The sequence below is a fragment of the Triplophysa dalaica genome, chromosome 1 (assembly GCF_015846415.1).
Source record: "Triplophysa dalaica isolate WHDGS20190420 chromosome 1, ASM1584641v1, whole genome shotgun sequence".
NCBI classification, from domain to species: Eukaryota; Metazoa; Chordata; class Actinopteri; order Cypriniformes; family Nemacheilidae; genus Triplophysa; species Triplophysa dalaica.
Genome location: NC_079542.1, coordinates 27,368,439 through 27,390,312, shown reverse-complemented (window position 1 = coordinate 27,390,312; position 21,874 = coordinate 27,368,439). Strand labels below are relative to the sequence as shown.

At 41.6% G+C, this 21,874-nt stretch overlaps 1 protein-coding gene across 3 annotated transcripts in view; it reads right to left on the bottom strand.

The window, feature by feature from the left end:
* dock11 (dedicator of cytokinesis 11) overlaps nucleotides 1-21,874 on the bottom strand; it is a 96,908-nt gene that overhangs the window by 59,638 nt on the left and 15,396 nt on the right. For all 3 annotated transcript variants that reach the window (XR_008907364.1, XM_056755404.1, XM_056755488.1), the window contains exons 10-17: nucleotides 21,560-21,643; nucleotides 21,330-21,470; nucleotides 18,750-18,986; nucleotides 9,086-9,208; nucleotides 8,784-8,866; nucleotides 8,462-8,584; nucleotides 8,192-8,268; nucleotides 1,941-2,125 (exon numbers count right to left, since the gene is read on the bottom strand). Coding sequence is in view for 2 of the 3 variants with exons in the window: in XM_056755404.1 (XP_056611382.1) it covers nucleotides 1,941-2,125; nucleotides 8,192-8,268; nucleotides 8,462-8,584; nucleotides 8,784-8,866; nucleotides 9,086-9,208; nucleotides 18,750-18,986; nucleotides 21,330-21,470; nucleotides 21,560-21,643 (1,053 nt within the window). In the remaining variant the exon portion in view is untranslated. The remainder of the gene's footprint in view (nucleotides 1-1,940; nucleotides 2,126-8,191; nucleotides 8,269-8,461; nucleotides 8,585-8,783; nucleotides 8,867-9,085; nucleotides 9,209-18,749; nucleotides 18,987-21,329; nucleotides 21,471-21,559; nucleotides 21,644-21,874) is intronic.

Here is a 21,874-nt window from a genome sequence, read left to right as displayed (position 1 = left end):
TGCAACTTCCTCTTACAAAACAGCGGGTGGTGCTATTGCGAATTTGACACTAGTTTTTATAGGAAGAAGCCATGAACATTACTGCTCTGGCTTTAGTTTTTAACAGAGAAGCATGCTACATGCTACAGGTGGAAGCAACATACAGTGCAATGGAATTTTAGAAGCACTGCACATTTGTAAAATTAAGCATGTAAAATTAATTGTGGAGTAAAATCAGATTCATTAATTTGTTTTTGCAGTCTTATTTTGTGCAGTTAACAAACAGCTATTATTTGCTTGCATTATGCTAGATTTTAACCTATTTACTTTCAGTAATGAATGAAATCTCCATCTTCCGAAGCTCCATCTCAAACACCCCAATTCACGCTGCAGGTGGTAACGAAACAATGTGCAAAATAGTTTAGTTTTGCACGATACCACATAACAAACAGCAGACACGATGTAAAGTTCATTGTGCAGTGTGATCAGATTAATTCATTCAATTCATTAAACAAATTTTAACAGAGATCAGTGATGGGGAATGTTCTTAGCCTGCTTTCTTTTGTAGGCTTCTATATAGGTCCAGTTAACATAACCGGTTAATTTTAAGATGTAAAACATCAATGAAATTACTATATTATTTATACACAATTAATATATGAAAGGCAATAATCAACAATAATTTTGGTTTTAAACTCGCAGTCTTCTGTAATGAATGCCTGTTTTTTATATTTCATTTAAATCCTTCATGTATTGCAGTCATATACTGCAGTGTTCGTTGAATTCCAACAAAAGCAAACCTCAAGAGTGAATGAGAGCATGATAATAAACTAATTAAAAAAATAATACTTTTTCTAACGTGTACAAACATTAGTTTTACCAAAACACATTCTTACCATAAAAAAAGGAAAAAACATATTAAATGGAATCTTAATTTTGTCCGCAGCTACTGTCTTTGTGGTTGGGGTATATGCCCACCCAGGATATCTGCTAGTCCACCCTTCTGCACCTGTCAGGAACCGAGGATGGTTTATGTCAATTTTTAAGTAAGATTTCAGTATAGTATGTTGCGCTCTTTCTGAGATGTGAATCGGTTTTTAGTTATTTTTTTCTGCATGAAAGTTGCATTGATACATATGTTTGACTTTTATCCATTGCAACTCATAGATAAAAAGTATTTATCATTATGTCTAAACACTATGAAATTAAAATAGAGAATTTTTCTAGGCTATGAAAGATGAAAAAGCTAATAAATCGCAGTTGTTTCAGTCAGTCGTCTACAATGTTTGGTTGCCATTAGCCTATTTAGGTTTAAAAAAAATGATGCAATTTTCTTGGCTATTTCAAGCTAATTCGGGACTTTTGCAATAAAATAAACCAGCACAAAAAAGCAGTAGTATAAATGTCAGTCAAAGATTTGAACTATCTGCTGTTTTGGGAGAAATTGCATAACTGAGAAAATCTGCACGGTCACATTTGTGAGAAAATCAAGCTGAGAATCTATCTAATAAAAAGGTGAGACTTAAACACATTACATTTATAAGTTACACCTTTGCATTTTCTCTCAAATTGCATTATGTATTTGTAAAACGCCATAAAACGTTTATTTTGCATAAAAGGTTGCGTTTGTTTGCAAAATGCTGGATTTGTTTGTTTTGTTTAGGCACAATATTCACTACAAAAGGCCTGCATGAACAGACACAGGAAAGCATCCAGAATTATGAACATTCCAGCAACGAGGGAGGAAGCAATTAACCTTAATATTGTGCAATCAGAGATAAGATCTTTTGTGAATTGATTATGAATAGAATCCCGGAGGCTTTAAATAAAGCATCATGTTTGAAAACATGTAGGCAGACATTGTTACAGCTCTCAAGGGTTTCTTGTTGTTGTACCGCCACCCACAGCTTCCCAGTTTCACTAATTACAGATTGCGCTTTCTGATGTGTGAGAAATCTCGCCTTGGCAAAGCTCTTTTGATTGTCGTATTTGAGCTGCTGAGGATAGACATAGAGATGATTCTTGTAGATGGTGAATGGGTGGTTGTATTTGGCCTCTTCAGGGTAAAACTCTTCCACTTCCAAAGAAACCCTCTCACACTGCTCATCAAATGGCTTTACCGCGATATATGAGGACGTGACAGAGTCTGTGAAGATGAATATAAACTGTTTATCACATTTACTACAGATAACACAGCCATGGAAAAAACTAAGAGACCATTTCAAAATTATTTGCTGTTTTTCTTAAATTACTATTTATAGGCATGTGTTTGGGTAAAAAAATATTTTAGTTTGATTCTCTGAATTACAAACAATATTTCTTCCAAATCTTAAATATAAATATTATTTATATTTTAATTTTTTTGCAGAAAAATTAACCAAAGAAACATAACATAAAAGATGCTCTGTATTTTTTCAGACCTTAAATAGTGCAAAGAAAGCAAGTTCTTATTCACTTTTAAGCAATAAAACACTTATTCATACATCAACTTCGACTAGTTTAGAAAAGGCGACTGAAATTGGCAAATTAAATTTGCATGCCGGATTCCGCCCCCGGATATCCGGGTATAAAAGGGAGACGGCGTCCAGCATTCATTCACCTTTTGTTCTTCAGAGCCTTCACACATGATCGACCTCGAGACCTTAAACTCTACGCTGAATTACTGCTGGAATCTTATGACGTGGTGCAGCGTCTCGGAAGTTCCAGAAGTGTTTGAGTTTTTTCTCTTAAAGAGCAAATTTCTCCAGCGTGGCATGTCCCGCTGTTCTCATTGGTGCAATACACTCATTGAGGAGGCGGAAGGACACGATAGCTGCCTCAAGTGTTTCCAGCACACTGGGGCAGCCGTTGTGGATAAGGCCTGCCCGAACTGCAGGCGGTTCACAATTCAAAAGTTCGCACCTCGTCTCGCTCGTCTGACTGTTCCCCAAGAGACAGTCCTTCCATCTTGTTTATCAACCTCGTATTCGCAAACGGTGTGTAATGATGATGAGATCTCCCTTGCAGCATCGGAGGGTGACTTACTGGCATCTTACTCCGAGGATTCCTTACAGCTCCCTCCTCCGGGGGGTCGTGCTCAGGAAGAAGCGGATTTCGAAATGTCAGCCATGCTTTCCCGGGCCGGCGCTCTCGGCTGGATACATGAAGATACACTGCTGCAGGCCAAGGTTACCGTGCGGGCCCTAGGTAAGACATTGTCCACACTTGTGGTCCAGGAGAGACACCTCTGGCCACCTTGCACAGATGAGTGACGCCGAGAAGATCCGCCTTCATGACGCACCCATCTCGCAAGGGGGGCTGTTTGATGATACTGTCGAGCACCAGTTCTCGACAGTAAAGAAGCAGTGAGAGGCTATCAAGCATATCCTACCTCGCCGCGACTCAGCCGCCCTCTGGACATCGATATCCCTTGCACTGTATGCTTCCCATCAGCCTACTACAAAGAGTTTCCTCTCTCTGTGGGTGTTTATCACAGCCGCCCACCTTCTACACAATGGTGTAAGGCAACTCGACATTGCGTCACAGCGAGAAACAATGTTGAGGATAATCATCAGCCCTGACTACAGAGCGCGCTCAGTCTGTGTTGAACTGCCTGGAACAAGTCAGCGGTACCCCTGAAACGATTCGAGAGGCTCCTGAGACACATGGCATCCTCGGCGGGTGTGATACCCCTCAGGTTGATGCACATGAGACCGCTCCAACACTGGCAACAGAGTTGCGTTCCCTGGAGAGCGTGGCACACCAGCAGCAGGTATATGGTCATTACGCAGACGCACCCTAACCCCTTGGTCTTCAATGACCTTTCTACGGACAGGGGTCCCTCTCGGGCAGGTCACGAGGTCAGAAACCTACCTGCAGGGATGGGGTGCGGTGTGCAATGGGCACGCTGTGTCGGGGCGATGGACGGGCCCCCGCCTGCACTGGCATATCAATTGCCTAAAGCTGTTAGCTGTGCTACTTGCACTGAAGAGGCTGCTACCTCTCGTACAGGACAGGCACGTGCTGGTCCGGTCGGACAGCACAACTGCCGTAGCGTATATCAGCTACCAGGGTGGCATTCGCTCACGGCAGTTAACACAACTCGCCCGACGCCTCCTCCTGTGGAGTCAACAGGTGATACGCTCGCTGCAAGCCACACATATCCCAAGCGACATGAACCAGACAGCCGACGCACTCTCTCTTCAGTCGACGCCTTGCGTAGAGTGGCGACTCCACCCCCACGCAGTCCAGCTCATTTGGGTGCAGTTCGGGCACGCTCAGGTAGACCTGTTCGCCTTCCTGGACACCACCCATTGCCGTTTTGATACTCCCTGTCTGAGGCCCCCCTCAGCACGGATGCTCTAGCGCACAGCTAGCTACAAGCGGAAGTACGCCTTCCCACCAGTGAGGCTCATTGCACAGACCCTCTGCAAGGTCAGGGAAGAGGAGCATCAAGTGTTACTAGTTGAACCATACTGTCCCAACCGGACTTGTCATACCAGTATGGTATGTATGTCATACCAGTATGTTGTCATACTGACAACAACTCCCCACTGACCGATTCCCCTGATGAACGACCTGCTTTCTCAGGGGAAGGGCATGTTATGGCATCCCAGGCCAGACCTCTGGAACCTCTATGTCTGGGCCCTGCACGGGTGGTTGAGACCATCTCTCAGGCTAGGGCCCCGGCCACTAGGTGGCAATATGCCTATAATTGGTGTCTCTTCTAGCCCTGGTGTTCTTGAAAAAAAGACCCATAGAGTTGCTTGATCGTGAACGTGCTGTCCTTTATACAAGAGAGACTTGTGACTAACCTCTCCCCTTCCACACTGAAAGTGTATGTAGCCACCATTGGAGCTCATAACGACCCAGTTGCTGTAAAGTCTCTGGAACAGCACGACCAGGTCATCAGGTTCCTAAGGGGCGCGAGAAGGCGGAATCCTCCTTGTCCGCGCTCTGTACCCTCTTGGGACCTTGATGTGGTCTGGTCCCCCTTCGAGCCCCTCTGAGACGCCACTCTTTCTCATCTCACCATGATGACCGTACTCCTGATGGCGCTCGCCTCCATCAAGAGGGTAGGGGACCTACAAGTATTCTCCGTGTCCTGATTGCCTAGAATTCGGGCCTGGTGATTTTCACAATATCCGAAGACCCCGGCCTAGCTACATGCCGAAAGTTCCCACCACTCCCTTTCGGGACCAGGTGGTGAACTTGCAGGTGCTCCCCACTGGGGGAGGAAGACCCAACCCCAAGGTGCGAAAGCACCTTTCCCCCTTCCTATAGGTGGGTCAGCTGCTACTTTAGCTTCCCTTCTTCCCCTAATTGGTGAAGAACAGGCATTCCATCCATCAATAAGCAAGAACCTGAGCAGCCCTGCCCCTTAGGCCGTGTACCTACTGAGTTATCCACATATACAGTTGAAAGAAAAAATATGTGAACCCTTTGGGCTTACTTGCTTATGTGAGATGGTGGTCTAGTGGGTTAAACCACTGAACTGGTGCGATCCCAGCAGCCACCACCAGTGTGTCCTTGAGCAAGACACTTTACTCCATGTTGCTCCAGGGGGATTGTCCCTGTAATAAGTGCACTGTAAGTCGCTTTGGATAAAAGCGTCTGCCAAATGACTAAATTTAATTAAAATTAAATTACTTGGATTTCTTCATAAATTGGTCATAAAATGTGTTCTGATCTTCATCTAAGTCACAACAATAGAGAAACACAGTCTGCTTAAACTAATACCGCACAAACATTATACGTTTTCATGTTTTTATTGAACACAACATGTAAACATTCATAGTGCAGGGTGGAAAAAGTATGTGAAACCCTAGGCTAATGACTTCTCCATGAGCTAATTGGAGCCAGGAGTCAGCCAACCTGGGGTTCAATCAATGTGATGAGATTGGATGTGTTGATTAAAGCTGGCCTGTCCAATAAAAAACACACACCAGTTTTGAGTTTGCGGTTCTGAAGAAGCGTTGTCTGATGTGAACCATGTCTCGCACAAAAGAGCTCTCAGAAGACCTACGATCAAGAATTGTTGACTTGCATAAAGCTGGAAAGGGCTACAAAAGTATATCTAAAAGCCTTGATGTCCATGTGTCCACGGTAAGACAGATTGTCTACAAATGGAGAAAGTTCAGCACTGTTGCTACACTCCCTAGGCGTGGTCGTCCTGTAAAGATGACTGCAAGAGCACAGCGCAGAATGCTCAATGAGGTGAAGAAGAATCCTAGAGTTTCAGCTAAACACTTACAGAAATCTCTGGCACATTCTAACATTTTTGTTGACAAATCTACAATAAGGAAAACATTAAACAAGAATGGACTTCACGGGAGGACACCACGGAGGAAGCCACTGCTGTCCAAAAAAAACATTGCAGCACGTTTGAAGTTTGCAAAAGAGCACCTGGATGTTCCACAGCACTATTGGCAAAACATTCTTTGGACAGATGAAACCAAAATTGAGTTGTTTGGAAAGAACACACAACGCTATGTGTGGAGAACAAAAGGCACAGCACACCAACATCAAAACCTCATCTCAACTGTGAAATATGGTGGAGGGGGCATCATGGTTTGCGGCTGCTTTGCTGTCTCAGGCCCTGGACGGATTACTGTCATCGATGGAAAAATGAATTCCAAAGCTTATCAAGACATTTTGCAGGAAAACTTAAGACCATATGTCCGCCAACTGAAGCTTAACAGAGGATGGACGATGCAACAGGACAACAACCCAAAGCATAGAAGTAAATCTACAACAGAATGGCTTCAACAGAAGAAAATACGCCTTCTGGAGTGGCCCAGTCAGAGTCCTGACCTCAACCCGATTGAGATGCTGTGGCATGACCTCAAGAGAGCGATTCACACCAGACATCGCAAGAATATTGCTGAACTGAAACACTTTTGTAAAGAGGAATGGTCCAAATTTTCTCCTGACCGTTGTGCAGGTCTGATCTGCAACTATAGGAAGCGTTTGGTTGAGGTTATTGCTGCCAAAGGAGGGTCAACCAGTTATTAAACCCAAATGTTCACATACTTTTTCCACCCTGCACTATGAATGTTTACATGTTGTGTTCAATAAAAACATGAAAACGTATAATGTTTGTGCGGTATTAGTTTAAGCAGACTGTGTTTCTCTATTGTTGTGACTTAGATGAAGATAAGAACACATTTATGACCAATTTATGAAGAAATCCAAGTAAGCCCAAAGGGTTCACATACTTTTTCTTTCAACTGAAGCTCTAACCGGACCTAGTGCTACCAGTTGTTGTTCCGTCTGATGTATCCTCATGATTGGTTCCCACCTTGGTAACCCATGACCTTCCCAAGGTGGACCTACACCTTCTGGTAAACTACTTCAGTCCACACATTTTCCCATGAGCTCTCCCCGACACGTGACCATGTTGGTGTCTCCACTAAACTCCTCCCTACTGGAGGAAGTGGTCTCTGTTGCGCATCCCCCATTTAAGGAAGTAGCGTTTACCCAGTGACCTTGCAGTATCGGGTGGCTTCTCGCCGTTAGAAAAACAAGGCCGCCGCCCGTGAGGGACCCCCTACCTATCCACTGGTAGGTTACAATTTCACGGTAGCGCTCACGTCTGACAAGCCCAGGCCAGTCACTGTCGCTTCGCTAGAGATTGTTATACGATTTCCATAGGAACCCCATCTGTCGGTTAGACACAAGGTCGAGAGACCAACAGAAAGGGAACGTCTTGGTTACGGATGTAACCTCACTTCCCTGATGGAGGGAACGAGCCGCTGTGTCCTTCTTGCCACAAGGCGTGCCACCCCGCTGCAGCAGTCGTGAGAGGCTCTCAGTCCCTCAGAACTAAAGGTGAATGAATGCAGCACGGCGTCTCCCTTTAAAACCCGGATATCTGGGGGCGGAGTTCGGCATGCAAATTTCATTGGCCTTTTCTAAACTAGTCGAAGTTGATAGGTTCTCAAGGGCGAACCACATCTGTCGGTTCGACACAACGTCTCGTTCCCTCCATCAGGGAACTGAGGTTACATCCGTAACCAATACGTGTTCGTGTGTCAGTCTTTCACATTGCTGATTAAATAAAAAATTGAAATGGTGTCTTATATCTTTTTCACGGCTTTATATTTTTATTTAGTTCCTTAGTTAAGCAACATTCTGACATTCTGTTTAATTTATTGTAGATTAATGTAAATTGTGTTACCCAGATTTACTAGAGGTGATAGCAAATATTGAATGAACAGAAAAGCAAACTCACTTGACAGATCTGGAGGTACACATTCAACGGTGATATTAATTTGTCCGGAGATTATCTGCTGTTTGTTCTTCTCTGGTCTAAAAGATTTTTATAAAATAAAATATTTTTAATCTTGATTTGTCCTAGCAGAGTCATCATTAACAGAAAACATTTTTTTTTCAAACTCTTTGTGAAAACAATTGTAACAATCTATTTACTGTAAACACTTACTTAAAAACCGGCCGTCTATTTTATTATTTTCATCTTAACAGCGCACATGATAACACTCACTTCTTGAGATCTGTCATTAGTTTGATGTGATCTTCTGTGGATATCTTGCTACTGTCTTGGCGGTAGAGTGGAGAGAACTTCCCATCCGTGTATAAAGTGCCTTGAGCATCTTTAAACACCTGTCTGAAACAAACAAACACATGGGCCTCAGTGGCGTAACTGAAAGCTGAGAGGTTTGTAAAGCACTTGAAACATTACCAAAATACTTTCCAGAAGCCTAAAGCTATTTACGAAAGTGAATACTGAGTAGTGAAATGGCAGGCAGCTTGACTTGATGCTTGTTTGTCCTGTTAGAGCCTGTTTGGGTGTTTGTGTGGCTTACCTGGCAGCCCAAGCAAAGGGCATTCGGTACTGGCCCAGCCGCTGACATGTCTGTTTGGCAGTCTTCAGGACCTTCTGTACTGTCTGAGAAAGAGACACGCATGGAAATATTCTACAAAACTATTTTAAGTCATAAAGTGGGCTTGATTCAAGCTGACAAAATATTAGACATATCATTAAAATATTTTAGGTATTTATAATGAAAATGACACTATATACTGTACTATTAGTTAGTTTTGTTTCTACTGATAGTTCTCCAGGAACACATGCATGTGTTATTAAACAGCAGAGGCAGGAACAGACCTTGCTCATGTCTGAGGTCTTTATATAAGGCTCAGCACAGTGCGTGATTCCATTCTGTAAAACCTTCTCCACCCGTGCCAGCAGGAAGATGTCTTTGTGAGGGTTGGTAACTGAGAAGATCCCCTAGACATCACAAAGGAACATGTGGTGGGTCAAAACATTTGACCAATGGCAATTCACTGCTGTTTACTGAGAAACAATATATCTTAATGGGAAAATTCTGTCATCATTTACTCCCGCTCGAGTTGTTTAAAACCTGTCTAAGTTTCTTTGTTCTGTTGAACACAAAGAAAGATATTTTGAAGAATGTTAGCAACTGACAGTTCTGGGACATCATTGACTGTCATGTAGAAACGAAGTAAAAAGGTAATCAAAGGTGCCCTAGAACGGTTTGCTTTCCTCAATTCCTCAAGTTACCCCTTTTGTGTTCAACAGAACAAAAATTATAAAATATCTTTCCTACTATGGTAGTCAATGGTGTCCCAGAAACGTCAGTTGCCAACATACTTCCAAATATCTTTCTTTGTGTTAACTCTTTCCCCGCCATTGACGAGTAATCTCGTAATTAAAAAAAACAATTCCCCAACAAAGACGAGTTATTATGGAAATCGGTGTTTGTACTGTTATACAGCAGGTGGCGCTGTTACACACCTTTGGAAAAAGTACAGAAGCTCTGAAGCTTGAATGTATATGTTTTTATCTGTTTTTAATGATTGTTCTGAGTGTAATCTGAGCGGAATCTTTGATCAAAAATTGTCAATTATCTCAGCTGTTTAATCAAAGTGATGCATTTTTGAAGAAACCAGCCAACATCTAAGGGGTGATAAAAAAAAGAACAAATGAAGATAGAAGAATATTTTTTTTTTTTTGAAAGCTGAGTTCTTTTTAATTGATACATTACATGAATTACAGAAAATGTACTGTGAGCCATCAAAATTTAGTGAAAATGTTAAAAACGCTGGCGCTGACTGGTAACTTTTTTTAAAAAGGCTGGCGGGGAATGAGTTAAACAGTACAATATATATATCGATATATATATATATATATATCGATATATATATATATACAGTGGGTACGGAAAGTATTCAGAGCCCTTACATTTTTCACTCTTTGTTATATTGCAGCCATTTGCTAAAACCATTTAAATTAATTGTTTTCCCTCTTTAATGTACACACAACACCCCACATGTGACCCTGGATGACAAAACCAGCCTTAAGAGGAATTTTTTTCAAAATTGAGATTTTTGCATCATCGGAAAGCTAAAGAAATAAGCTTTCCATTTTTATATGGTTTGTTAGGATAGGACACTATTGGGCAGAACAACAAATGGCTGCGATATTACAAAGAGTGAAAAATTTAAGGGGGTCTGAATACTTTCCGTACCCACTGTATATATATATAGATTTGCAACAGCTAGAGTCACACTAGAGTCATAAATCATGACAGAATGTTCATTTTGGGGAGGAGTATCCCTATAAACTGGTATAAATGCTGGTTGTTTAAAAGGGAATAGTTTCTTACTCTATATACATACATATATATATATATATATATATATATATATATACATATATTCAATACACAACATCCATTCATTACATATATACTAGTGCCTACTATTCAAAATGAGATAATACAAGATTCAGATATTGGTTCTTCCACCATGGTTAATCCACCACACTGGAAAGATAAAGTGGAATGCATTGGGATAGTTGGATATGGTTTCCCTGGCAATGTGATCCACTGTACACTGCACATTGTTGCAAATATAGGCTCATTCAATTGTCCAATGTAAACAGAAAATATGCACATTGTGCACAGTATAGAAAAATGTTGTGTGGTTTTATGCTATTATAAAAGTAGCACATCATCCAGGGTTCTCCCTCATGGGACTTGTTATCAAAGCAATGCACAGAAGAAGTGGTTGGATTTGCTTCTGTGATGCAGGAAAACAAGAATCATGATATTTTGTGATAGATGAAAAAGGATAGCTTTACTGGTATTTAGTAAAAAACACACTCTGGGTTTAAGGTGTAAATGGGTGTGGCGGGGGTACATATCCAGGATCAGGGTCGTCTTGGAAACAACCCAGGTGAAGGTGATCATAGCTGCCGGTCATATAAGCCGTGTGAGCACGACTAATGCTGTGTTTGTCATTCTTCCTCACAGAATCCAGTGGACACGACGCAGCACGAGCACAAGCATGGGGGGCGGGAACTCACACGGACAAAGACTGCCTATGGCAAGCCATTTTGTCATTTAACATTTGAGGTTTACTAGTATCTATTTTTAGGCTACTAGTACTTATTGTTTAGTTACTAGTAACTATTCCATTAGATACTAGTACCTAAATATTAGATACTAGTGCTTATTTATTAGATACTAGTACTTATTCATGAGATACTAGTACTTAATCATTAGATACTAGTACCTAAAATTAGATACTAGTGCTTATTTATTAGATACTAGTACCTAAAATTAGATAATAGTGCTTATTTATTAGATACCAGTACCTAAAATTAGATACTAGTGCTTATTTATTAGATACTAGTACCTAAAATTAGATAATACTGCTTATTTATTAGATACTAGTACTTATTCAATAGATAATAGTTATTAATCATTAGATACTAGTACTTATTCATTACATACTAGTAACTTTTTAGATCAAAGATATCCTGAACATAATAGATACTAGTTTAAGCTTATACTCAGTATGCATATTATATGTTGAATATTAATAAGACAACGTAATATGTAAGGGAGATTGGGCCGGAGAGTAAGAAAGAAGATGCAAATTGGAGGTTCTCGAGCAAATACAGAGAAAATGCAGCTTTATTGAAAGAAAATTAATTTGTGTTTAGTGAATTTAAGAAGAATCGAGGGCATGCTGGGTAGCAAAAAGATGAATGTTAATGCACAAATAGATAAGAGCGGCATTGGCTTGTGGTAATGAGGCGATCCAAAGCCAATGTAACGGAGAGCTGGTTATGTTATATTCCTGGCCGATATTTATTCGATGTCTTTGGTAGGGGGCCCGACGTCCCCGCTTTTAGGCCGACGTCGGCCAAACGTACGTGTGCTATCTGGTATTTTTGTTTGTGTGTGTGTGTTTTTCAGGGCGTGTCTGTGTGTGCGTGTGCGTGAGAGAGAGCACCGAGGATGGGCTGCTGCTTGCTGTCTGAGTCAAAACATGCTGAATGCCCCTTGAGATGACCGTGAACTTCACGTTGGACCTCCATCACCCACTCCCCTTACCATTCTCAATATTACTTTGATAGAACAGTTTTATGCAGCCTATCTCCACCATGAATATTAATCACATCCAATAGTACCTACATGTTTGAAAGTGCAATATTCTAGTGCTGAGCATGCAATACGGTTTATGCATAATTAAGTCAATTACGTGTATATTTGTAAAAAGCATAGTATACACAGTTTTGTCATACTTTGCATATCTATTATTAACTGTCTCTCTTACCTCTTATGTAAATTAATTATTTTCATCATTGATATATTTTATTTTTATTCTATACATTTATTTCTATAAATTTATATACATTTATATATTATCAAAAAATGTTCTGATCCATTGCTCTTATACAATTTATTATACACCTGTTGGTCTTAGCCAGTGCGTTATACACACATTATATTTCTACTATGTAGTTACATGTATATAGATTTATGTAAACTTTGTCACTTGTTGTATGTACAGAAAATGTCTATTGTCAGAACTGTGTTTTTGTACAAGTATGTCTTTGATGGTGCGTTCAAAGTTCCAAAGCAAGGTTATACCTTGTTTTGATGTCTACCGTCATGCAAGAAAACAGACATTTTTACTGTAGCATTTTTAGGTAATGGACCCGTGAATTTGACATATCTCACAGTACTGTTCAATGAGCCGTTGCACTTATGGGACATTTTGAGGTGCTACGGCTCAGGGGATAGCTACAGAGTATTATTACTTAAGTGGATTAACTATATTTTTATACAAAATAAAGTATTGAAGCTGCACAACCATCTCGATTAATCTGGTTGTCTGGTTTTAGCAAGTATAAGATGGAAATAGCTTGTTTAGCTGGTCCTCCCAGTCTGACCAAAGCTGGCTAAGGTAACCGAACCCATCCAAACTACTATGCTAAACCAACTGAGCAATCTAAAACAATCCAAGCAGTTTAGGCTTATATTAAGACTGCTCAACATCAAAAACTGATAAACATACTCAAAATTATTTTTACTATGCACAACAATTAATGCAAATGCATATATGTATATACGCATTACAAATATTTAACGCCACTAACGCAACATTCATTTTTTTCTGTAATCATTGTCAAGGGTTCCATTATATAATCATGCTCTTATTCATATAAAGGCCATTAAACTATTTGTTTGGCTGTGGGTCAGAAGTCCTGTCTGCTACACTTAAGGCTGTGTCAGAATCTGTCAGACAGCTACCAGTATTAACTTCCCTTTCGTGCTTGAATGAACAACAACATTTTGTCTAGTATTTTGAAGTCTTAAATGAATACAATGAGTTATGAAAATATTTTTGTGAAATATGCCGATTTCATAGGCCCATAACTCCAAAATGCTACAATAGAACTGTCTCCTGTCATGTATGATGGTAGACAGGGTGACAAGGTATAACCCATATGTGGCATCTTTAACGGACCCTCAAAGAAAGTTGAGTTATAGCACCTCAAAATGTCCGATAAGTGCAACGGCCCATTGAACAGTACTGTGAGATATGCCAAATTCAGGGGTCCATAACTTAAAAATGCTACAGTAAAAATGTCTGTTTTCTTGCATGACGGTAGACATCAAAACAAGGTATAAGCTAGCATGGGAACTTTGAACGCACCATCAAAGACATACTTGTACAAAAACACAGTTCTGACAATAGACATTTTCTGTACATACAACAAGTGACAAAGTTTACATAAATCTATATACATGTAACTACATAGTAGAAATATAATGTGTGTATAACGCACTGGCTAAGGCTAAGGCTAACAAGGTGTATAATAAATTGTATAAGAGCAATGGATCAGAACATTTTTTGAAAAAAATGGAAAAAATAAATATATAGAATAAAAATAAAATATATCAGTTAAGAATAGATATGCAAAGTATGAAAAAACTGTGTATACTATGCTTTTTACAAATATACACGTAATTGACTAAATTATGCATAAACCGTATTGCATGCTCTGCACTAGAATATTGCACTTTCAAACATGTAGGTACTATTGGATGTGATTAATGTTCATGGTGGAGATAGGCTGCCTAAAAACTGTTCTATCAAAGTAATATTGAGAATGGTAAGGGGAGTGGGTGATGGAGGTTCCACGTGAAGTTCACTGTCATCTCAAGGGGCATTCAGCATGTTTTGACTCAGACAGCAAGCAGCAGCCCATCCTCAGTGCTCTCTCTCTCACACACACACACACACACACACATGCACAGAAAAACGCACGGAGGCACAGACACACACACGCACACACCGATACACGCCCACAGACACACAAAGTTTAAAAAAAATGTAAAAGAAAAGAAACGCGAGATGGTCCCTAAGCTAAGCGTGAATAAGAAACTGGAAAAGCGGATGCTTCAGGTTTTTAAGGTGGAACGGATAGCGTCAATAAGAAACTGCGAATAAGAAGCTGGATTCAGCCTCGTGCTAAATCCATCGTTAGGCTACATCAAATATCAGCACCCGCGTGCAAGATCCCAAATTTAACTTTACCATCTAACAAAGTTAAACTTATCATTATATTCCACATCAAAAACAATAAATAGTGATACTAAACACATCCTTATTTGTGTTTTTGTGCTAACCGATTAGCCAGACAAGCAGTTTTGCATAGTATTTGTATGTTAACGCTGATTGGATGACAGAGGGGTAATCATGTTTATGCAATAATGTGTTTGAATCAAGATATCTTCAAACACATCTTACTAGTTCCTTTTAAGGCAGAAGATATCTTCAAATGAATAGGTTCTAGTAGTTATTCTGTTTTTGATATCAGTACTAATTTCTGACTAGTATGTATAACAATAATGACTAGTATCTTTTTGATACTACTAGTATGTATTCATTAAATGCTAGTACTTGTTTTTAAATACTGGATTTGTATTCAATGTTTACTAGTACCGTTTTAATAGGCACTAGTAGTAATTCATTAAGTACTAGTACTTATATATTAGACACTAGTGTCTTTTACGGTTGTTACTAGTAAAATTTCTTATCTTACTGGTCACAATTGTTTTTTTACCTGTCATATGTAATGACTAGTCAGAAAGGCCATTGTAAAGTTCAATCGCAAGTACAGTAGTACTGAAGTTTTACTGAAATTACTGAAGTACAGTAATTTTGTGGAGGATCTATTGACAGAAATGCAGTATAATAAACATAAGTATGTGTTCAGAGGTGTATAAAGACCTTACATTATGAAGCGTTATGTTTTTATTACCTTAGAATGAGCAATTTCTATCTACATACTCCACGGGTCCCCCAAACATGGATATAGGCATGTTGTTTCTCAAGTAGTCCTAAACGGGCAAAATGCGGCCCTTTTGGACATGGTTTCCTTTGTTTTGCTTGATTTGACTTCGGTTACTTTATACATTTAACATTTACCTTCATTGCACTTTATTCATACACCTACTTCACACCACTGATTCCTGACTATTTCATGCGCTATTGTTTTTTCTTATGTATAGCTTCATTTCGTTAATAAATTATTTACATTGTTTGCTGTGACGATCCTGTCCTTTCTGTTCTTGGATTTCGTGCCTTGGGACAGGGTTGCTACAGTATCATGTCTTGTGTGTATGTTTTGTTTTATGTGGAGACACGTGGCGGTATGTTTGGATAATTCGCCGCGTGTCATTCTGTGTTCCGTTAAGCTCCGCCCCCTTGTTTCTCCGTTAGGCTCCCTTAGTGTGTTATCTCCGTCACCTGTCTCCCATTAGTGTTTAGTCTTGTCACCTGCCCTTCTCCGTCCCTGTGCAATCTCCCCTCGTTATTATGTCCCTATTTAATATCTCTGTCTCCCCTCACACCTTGTTCGGTTCATTGTATTGTATTTGTCTTTCTAGCCTTGCCCCATGTTCCGGAGGATATTTGGATTACCCTGTTACCTGTTTGAAGTTTTGTATGAGTTTCCTCCCCGTGGTTTCTGTCGGTGTGTTTCGTGTTTTTGGACTTTTTCGCTACCTTGTTTTGTTTGTTTCCCTCGTGGAAAGTTTTCTGTTTAGTATCAGTCTCTGTTTTGCCCCATCGTGGGTTTTGTTTTATTTAATAAAAGTCTTTGTTACCTCCATCTGCCTTGCATCTGGGTTCTGCTCATATATTTCGTGACAGAATGAACCGAAAGACCAAAGAACCCAGCGGGCAGCAACGGACTCCATGCGTGCTTACCAGACTCGTATACTGTGTGGATTCCGGCAGAGGGGTATCCCCGTGAGAGAGTTCGCCACAGACTTCCTGTCCATTGCGCAAAGCACGGATTTCACGGAGGCAGAGTTGAAGGCAATCTTCAACGGCTGCCTGGATGAACCCTTTGTGCAGGCTGACATGCGCATGACGAGTGCTCTGGGCTTCGTGGACTGGCTCCGGATCGCTATGGATCGTGAGGAGTCCAGGGCGCTACCCGTGGCGGAGCCTCTCACGGGGCCGGGACCTACCCCAGAGAACGACCCCTCTCAAGTCGGGGTTCCGGTTGTCACCTCGACCCCTGACTCCTCTCCGCCACCAGCAGGACTCCTTGGCGGACATGGGAGGAGAGAGCCTTGGGGGCCCTCGTCGGAGGAATCCCGGTCGGTGCTTGCCGTGCCCTTCGTCTCACTGTTGCAGCCAACCACCAGTCCGGTGGCCCGCCTTAAAAGGAAGAAGCAACGGAGAGAGGCGCGGTGTCCGTCCCAGCCGGCGTCCAGTCCGGTCCAGCCGGATTCGCAGCCGGCCGTCCAGCCGGATTCGCAGCCGGCCATCCAGCCGGATTCTCAGCCGGCCGTCCAGCCGGATTCTCAGCCGGCCGTCCAGCCGGATTCTCTTCCGGATTCTCAGCCGGCCGCCCAGCCGGATTCTCAGCCGGCCGCCCAGCCGGATTCTCAGCCGGCCGTCCAGCCGCCAGATTCTCAGCCGGCCGTCCAGCCGCCGGATTCTCAGCCGGCCGTCCAGCCGCCGGATTCTCAGCCGGCCGTCCAGCCGCCGGATTCTCAGCCGGCCGTCCAGCCGCCCGATTCTCAGCCGGTCTTCCAGCCGGCACATTATACTTTTCCTTATTTGTTTGGACACACCCCTCACCCCAGCTCTCCCAAGTCCCCACCAGCCTCGCCCGGTTTTTGTAAGTCCCCACCGGTCTCGTCCGGTCTTCCTAGGTTCCCTCATCATGTCCCACCCATGCCTAGCGTTCCCAAGTTTGGTCTGCCTATCCCCCCCCCTCCCTTCCCTTTGATGTTTATCTTATTGTCTAACCCCAACCCCTTCATAGTTATGTCGGCCCTGCCTCTAGTTTGTTGTGTTTTGTCTGTGTGGTGTCTGTCTTCGTTCTTGTCTATTTTGTCCCGCTGATTTTTTGTTTTTTTTGGCCGCTCGGTGATCGGCTCTTGGAGCGGGGGTACTGTGACGATCCTGTCCGTTCTGTTCTTGGATTTCGTGCCTTGGGACAGGGTTGCTACAGTATCATGTCTTGTGTGTATGTTTTGTTTTATGTGGAGACACGTGGCGGTATGTTTGGATAATTCGCCGCGTGTCATCCTGTGTTCCGTTAAGCTCCGCCCCCTTGTTTCTCCGTTAGGCTCCCTTAGTGTGTTATCTCCGTCACCTGTCTCCCATTAGTGTTTAGTCTTGTCACCTGCCCTTCTCCGTCCCTGTGCAATCTCCCCTCGTTATTATGTCCCTATTTAATATCTCTGTCTCCCCTCACACCTTGTTCGGTTCATTGTATTGTATTTGTCTTTCTAGCCTTGCCCCATGTTCCGGAGGATATTTGGATTACCCTGTTACCTGTTTGAAGTTTTGTATGAGTTTCCTCCCCGTGGTTTCTGTCGGTGTGTTTCGTGTTTTTGGACTTTTTCGCTACCTTGTTTTGTTTGTTCCCCTCGTGGAAAGTTTTCTGTTTAGTATCAGTCTCTGTTTTGCCCCATCGTGGGTTTTGTTTTATTTAATAAAAGTCTTTGTTACCTCCATCTGCCTTGCATCTGGGTTCTGCTCATATATTTCGTGACAGTTTGCACTTTCTTGTGTGTCCCCGTTTTTGTTGCGTCCTTTTCGAGCCATGGGGCGTAACACAGATTGATTCAGAAGCACACACAAGTTCCACAATGAGTTCCTGTAGCTAGGGTTGCACTAAATTGCGTTAGGGTCGTAGGTTCGATCTCAGGGAATGCAGGGAATATCTTTGGATAACAGAGTCTGCCAAATATATAAAATGTAAATAAGCATACCTCTCAGCAATGGTGCACAATGCATGAAATAGGCAGGGTTGCCAGTTATTTACAGAAAATACCACACATTGCAGATTTCTGAAGATAGCCATAAGTTTGTATTGTCACAATGTAACAAACAGAATGCAGATGTACTGTATGGGTGCTGGCTAAGGCGTTTAAGATAAATCAGGCAAAATACATAAGACAGACACAGTAAATTCTTACCTGAGCTGGGAAACGTAAAAGAGACTCTGCGACTCTCTGGAGAACTGGCAGGCCGTGTCCATTTACCCTGACCATTTCACTTCTGTCTCCTGCTTCTTGTTCAGTGGGAGTCTGGGGAGAACTTTCTAGAAGCATTTCTCTCACACACGGTGGATTGAGGTCAACATGGAAGTCTGCAGAGATCTTACAGCCTTTGGACAAATCAAACAAGGCTAGGATAATGAAGAACGGCTCAACCTGCAAGAACAGAACAGTGGAATAAATGAGGTTATTCAGTTATTACACCCTTTAGTAAGACCACCTTCATTTAAACACAATGTTAAGCAAAAGCTTAACATTTTCAAAGATGTGATTTATGCTGGTATGAATCATGGGGTTTGTGGCGTGAAGATATTTATGTATTAGCCAGCTAAGACGGCACACCGCATGTTTTGAATATTTGAAGGGTGATTTATTATTGAACTGAGCCAAAGACTGCATGTATGGTTTCCTAACATGACTGGATGCATTTACCAGCATTGACAATGACTTTTCACATGCAAAACATTTTTGTGTGACTAAGCACATTTAGTTTTCTCATAAGATCCCACTCATTACAATTTCATCCTGGGCCCTGTGAATTTCACTATCGGACATGTAGCATTTTAAACCACATCACAAAACAGGACTACTACAGTAAAAATAAGACACTTAAAGGGGTCATATGACATGGCTTAAACAAATATTATGGTTTGTTTTAGATGTAATGTAATGTGTAAACACGATTTAAGGTTAAAAAACGAAGTATTTTCTAAATACCTTGTATGTTTGTATCTCCTCTTTGCACCGCCTCTCTGAAATGCGATGATCTTTTACAAAGCTCATCACTCTGAAAAGCTAGGTGTGCTATGATTGGCCAGTTAACCAGTTCGTATTGATTGGTTAAATACTGCAAGAGTGTAAGGGAAATTAAACGCCTCTTACCATATTCGGAACATCCTGTTTCCAAGCAATTGTACTGACAGACAAAATGAGGTGATAAAATGTCATCGGTACTTATATAAATTCGACCCCGAATCTGATACGGAAGATGAAGATGATCAAGCTGATACATCAACTTTGCCAGTGCGACATGAGCAGGATGTAAAGGATTGGTAAGGTATTATAAAAAAAACATTATGTTTAATAGTTAAAAACTATAGCTTACTGTTTTACCTTTTATATACGACGTTATAAAGACTATATACAAACAACCATATACATCATACAGAGTTTGTGTGAGATAGAAACAAGCTCGCATTACAGCAGGGAATGGTAACAATAAATAACGCGAGCGCTTGTACCCTTCTAGATAAACCAGTGTTAGGCCACGTCTCATCGCGACTCAACAAAGGCAATAAACCCCATTATAAACACGACATTTGTTGCCTCTAGTTGGAACATTAATACAATGATCATTATGATTTATGTAGTCTTTTTTTTAACGTTGCACACTTGTTTGCATTTGCAGATCACAAACACACGACAAACTCAACTCGCATTAGTCCGTAACAAAGTCTTTTACAATGAAAATTGTAGAAAGATTCAAAGTAGGGAAGGAAGGAGACGGGAACCGGCGCCCACCGGCAAATTCCCTCACTCATCTCTGATCACCCTGACACCTGTAGCGAGTTTCGCCAGCGCTTCACGACTGCGGGTTGCGCTGCGCAGCTGTTGCTCACTGTATTGTGATAGGTTTCCTCATTTATTCCCTCGTGTTTTGATGTTCTTTGTCAGTCCGTTGAATGTGTTTGCTTACAACTTAGTACTGACTCCTTGTCTAGTCCTGTCGTCTGTTTCTAGTATATTGCTCTTGCTAAATATTCTAGATGTTCTTTTTCCAAGTCTAGTTAGTTCAGATATCTAGTTTATTTTGCTTCCTGTTATTTTTTGGTTGAACTCCTCTATCTCTAGTTCCCAGCCGGCGCTCCAATTCTCCCAGTAGCTCCTCCTCCAAGGAGATCCTCCACCTGTTCACGGGACCCAGTCCAGCCACGCCAGCTAAAGACCTCTGCGAGCTACCCTGCCTACCGTGAGATCTGCTTCAACTGCTTCGTCACAGCCACCGTCTAGATCCCGGGTCCCCCGGGTGTGACTTTCTCCCAGGCTGCAGACGCTGTCGCTCGGTGGTCTCTTCCATTGTGGTCTAGTGTTTTCCCTGTCTAATAAAAACCTCTATTCTCACCGCACTTGGGTCTCACCTCATTCATCCACCATGACAAAAATGTAACCATTCGTTTTTAGTTGTCTCATCTTTTGGCATGGCAATCAAAGAGTCTTTCTTTTCGCCATGAAACACACAGTGTCTCCACGACATGGCTGCGGCTGAGACAATACAATTGAATTTACAAGTACGCCCGCCTTACACGCGTCTACATTTGGGTGGTCTTAGTCAAATGGTACCACGAACGGACGTAGATTTGTGGGGGTGGTTATACGAGGCGTTTCAGGAAGGTCTGGGTTCACATTCGCAACTTATAACACATCAAAGACACAGAAAAACACGTATTCGCAGCTTATGACTCCTTTAAGAGAAGGATGTAAACATCAGTGGTCACTCACGTTGGATAAGACTCCATCAGTCTTCTCACTGACGCATCCTTGCAGACTAAAGGTCAAGTCGTGACAGTTAACCATGATTCTTCGTCCAAAGCGCTCTTCAAATGGCTTGACATCAGGCTCTATACCTGAGAAATCTAATTTCTGAAGAGAAAGAGGGAGATGTACTGTGTTTATTTACATTGTTAGTTTAGAAGTCTGAAACAACTTCACATTGACTGTAATAAACTAACCTGTGTGTCAAGATCAAGAGTGAAGATCTTCTGCCGGCCCTCATTTCTGTTCATTCTATTCAGCTGATCTGTTTCTCTGGCATACTAGAGAAAACAAAACAAATATGAATTTGTATCCATTTGTATTACTGTGTTAAAGGGGACATATCATGCAACATATACTTTTTCATTAAACTTCTAGAAAATGTATTTAAAATATATAAAGATTCAAATTCAAACTGCACTGCAAACCCACATTTATATTCTGTATCAATGACAAGTCATTTTGTGCAGCACTCAGTGGCTTGTTGTGAACAATTGGGCAATAATTAGAAA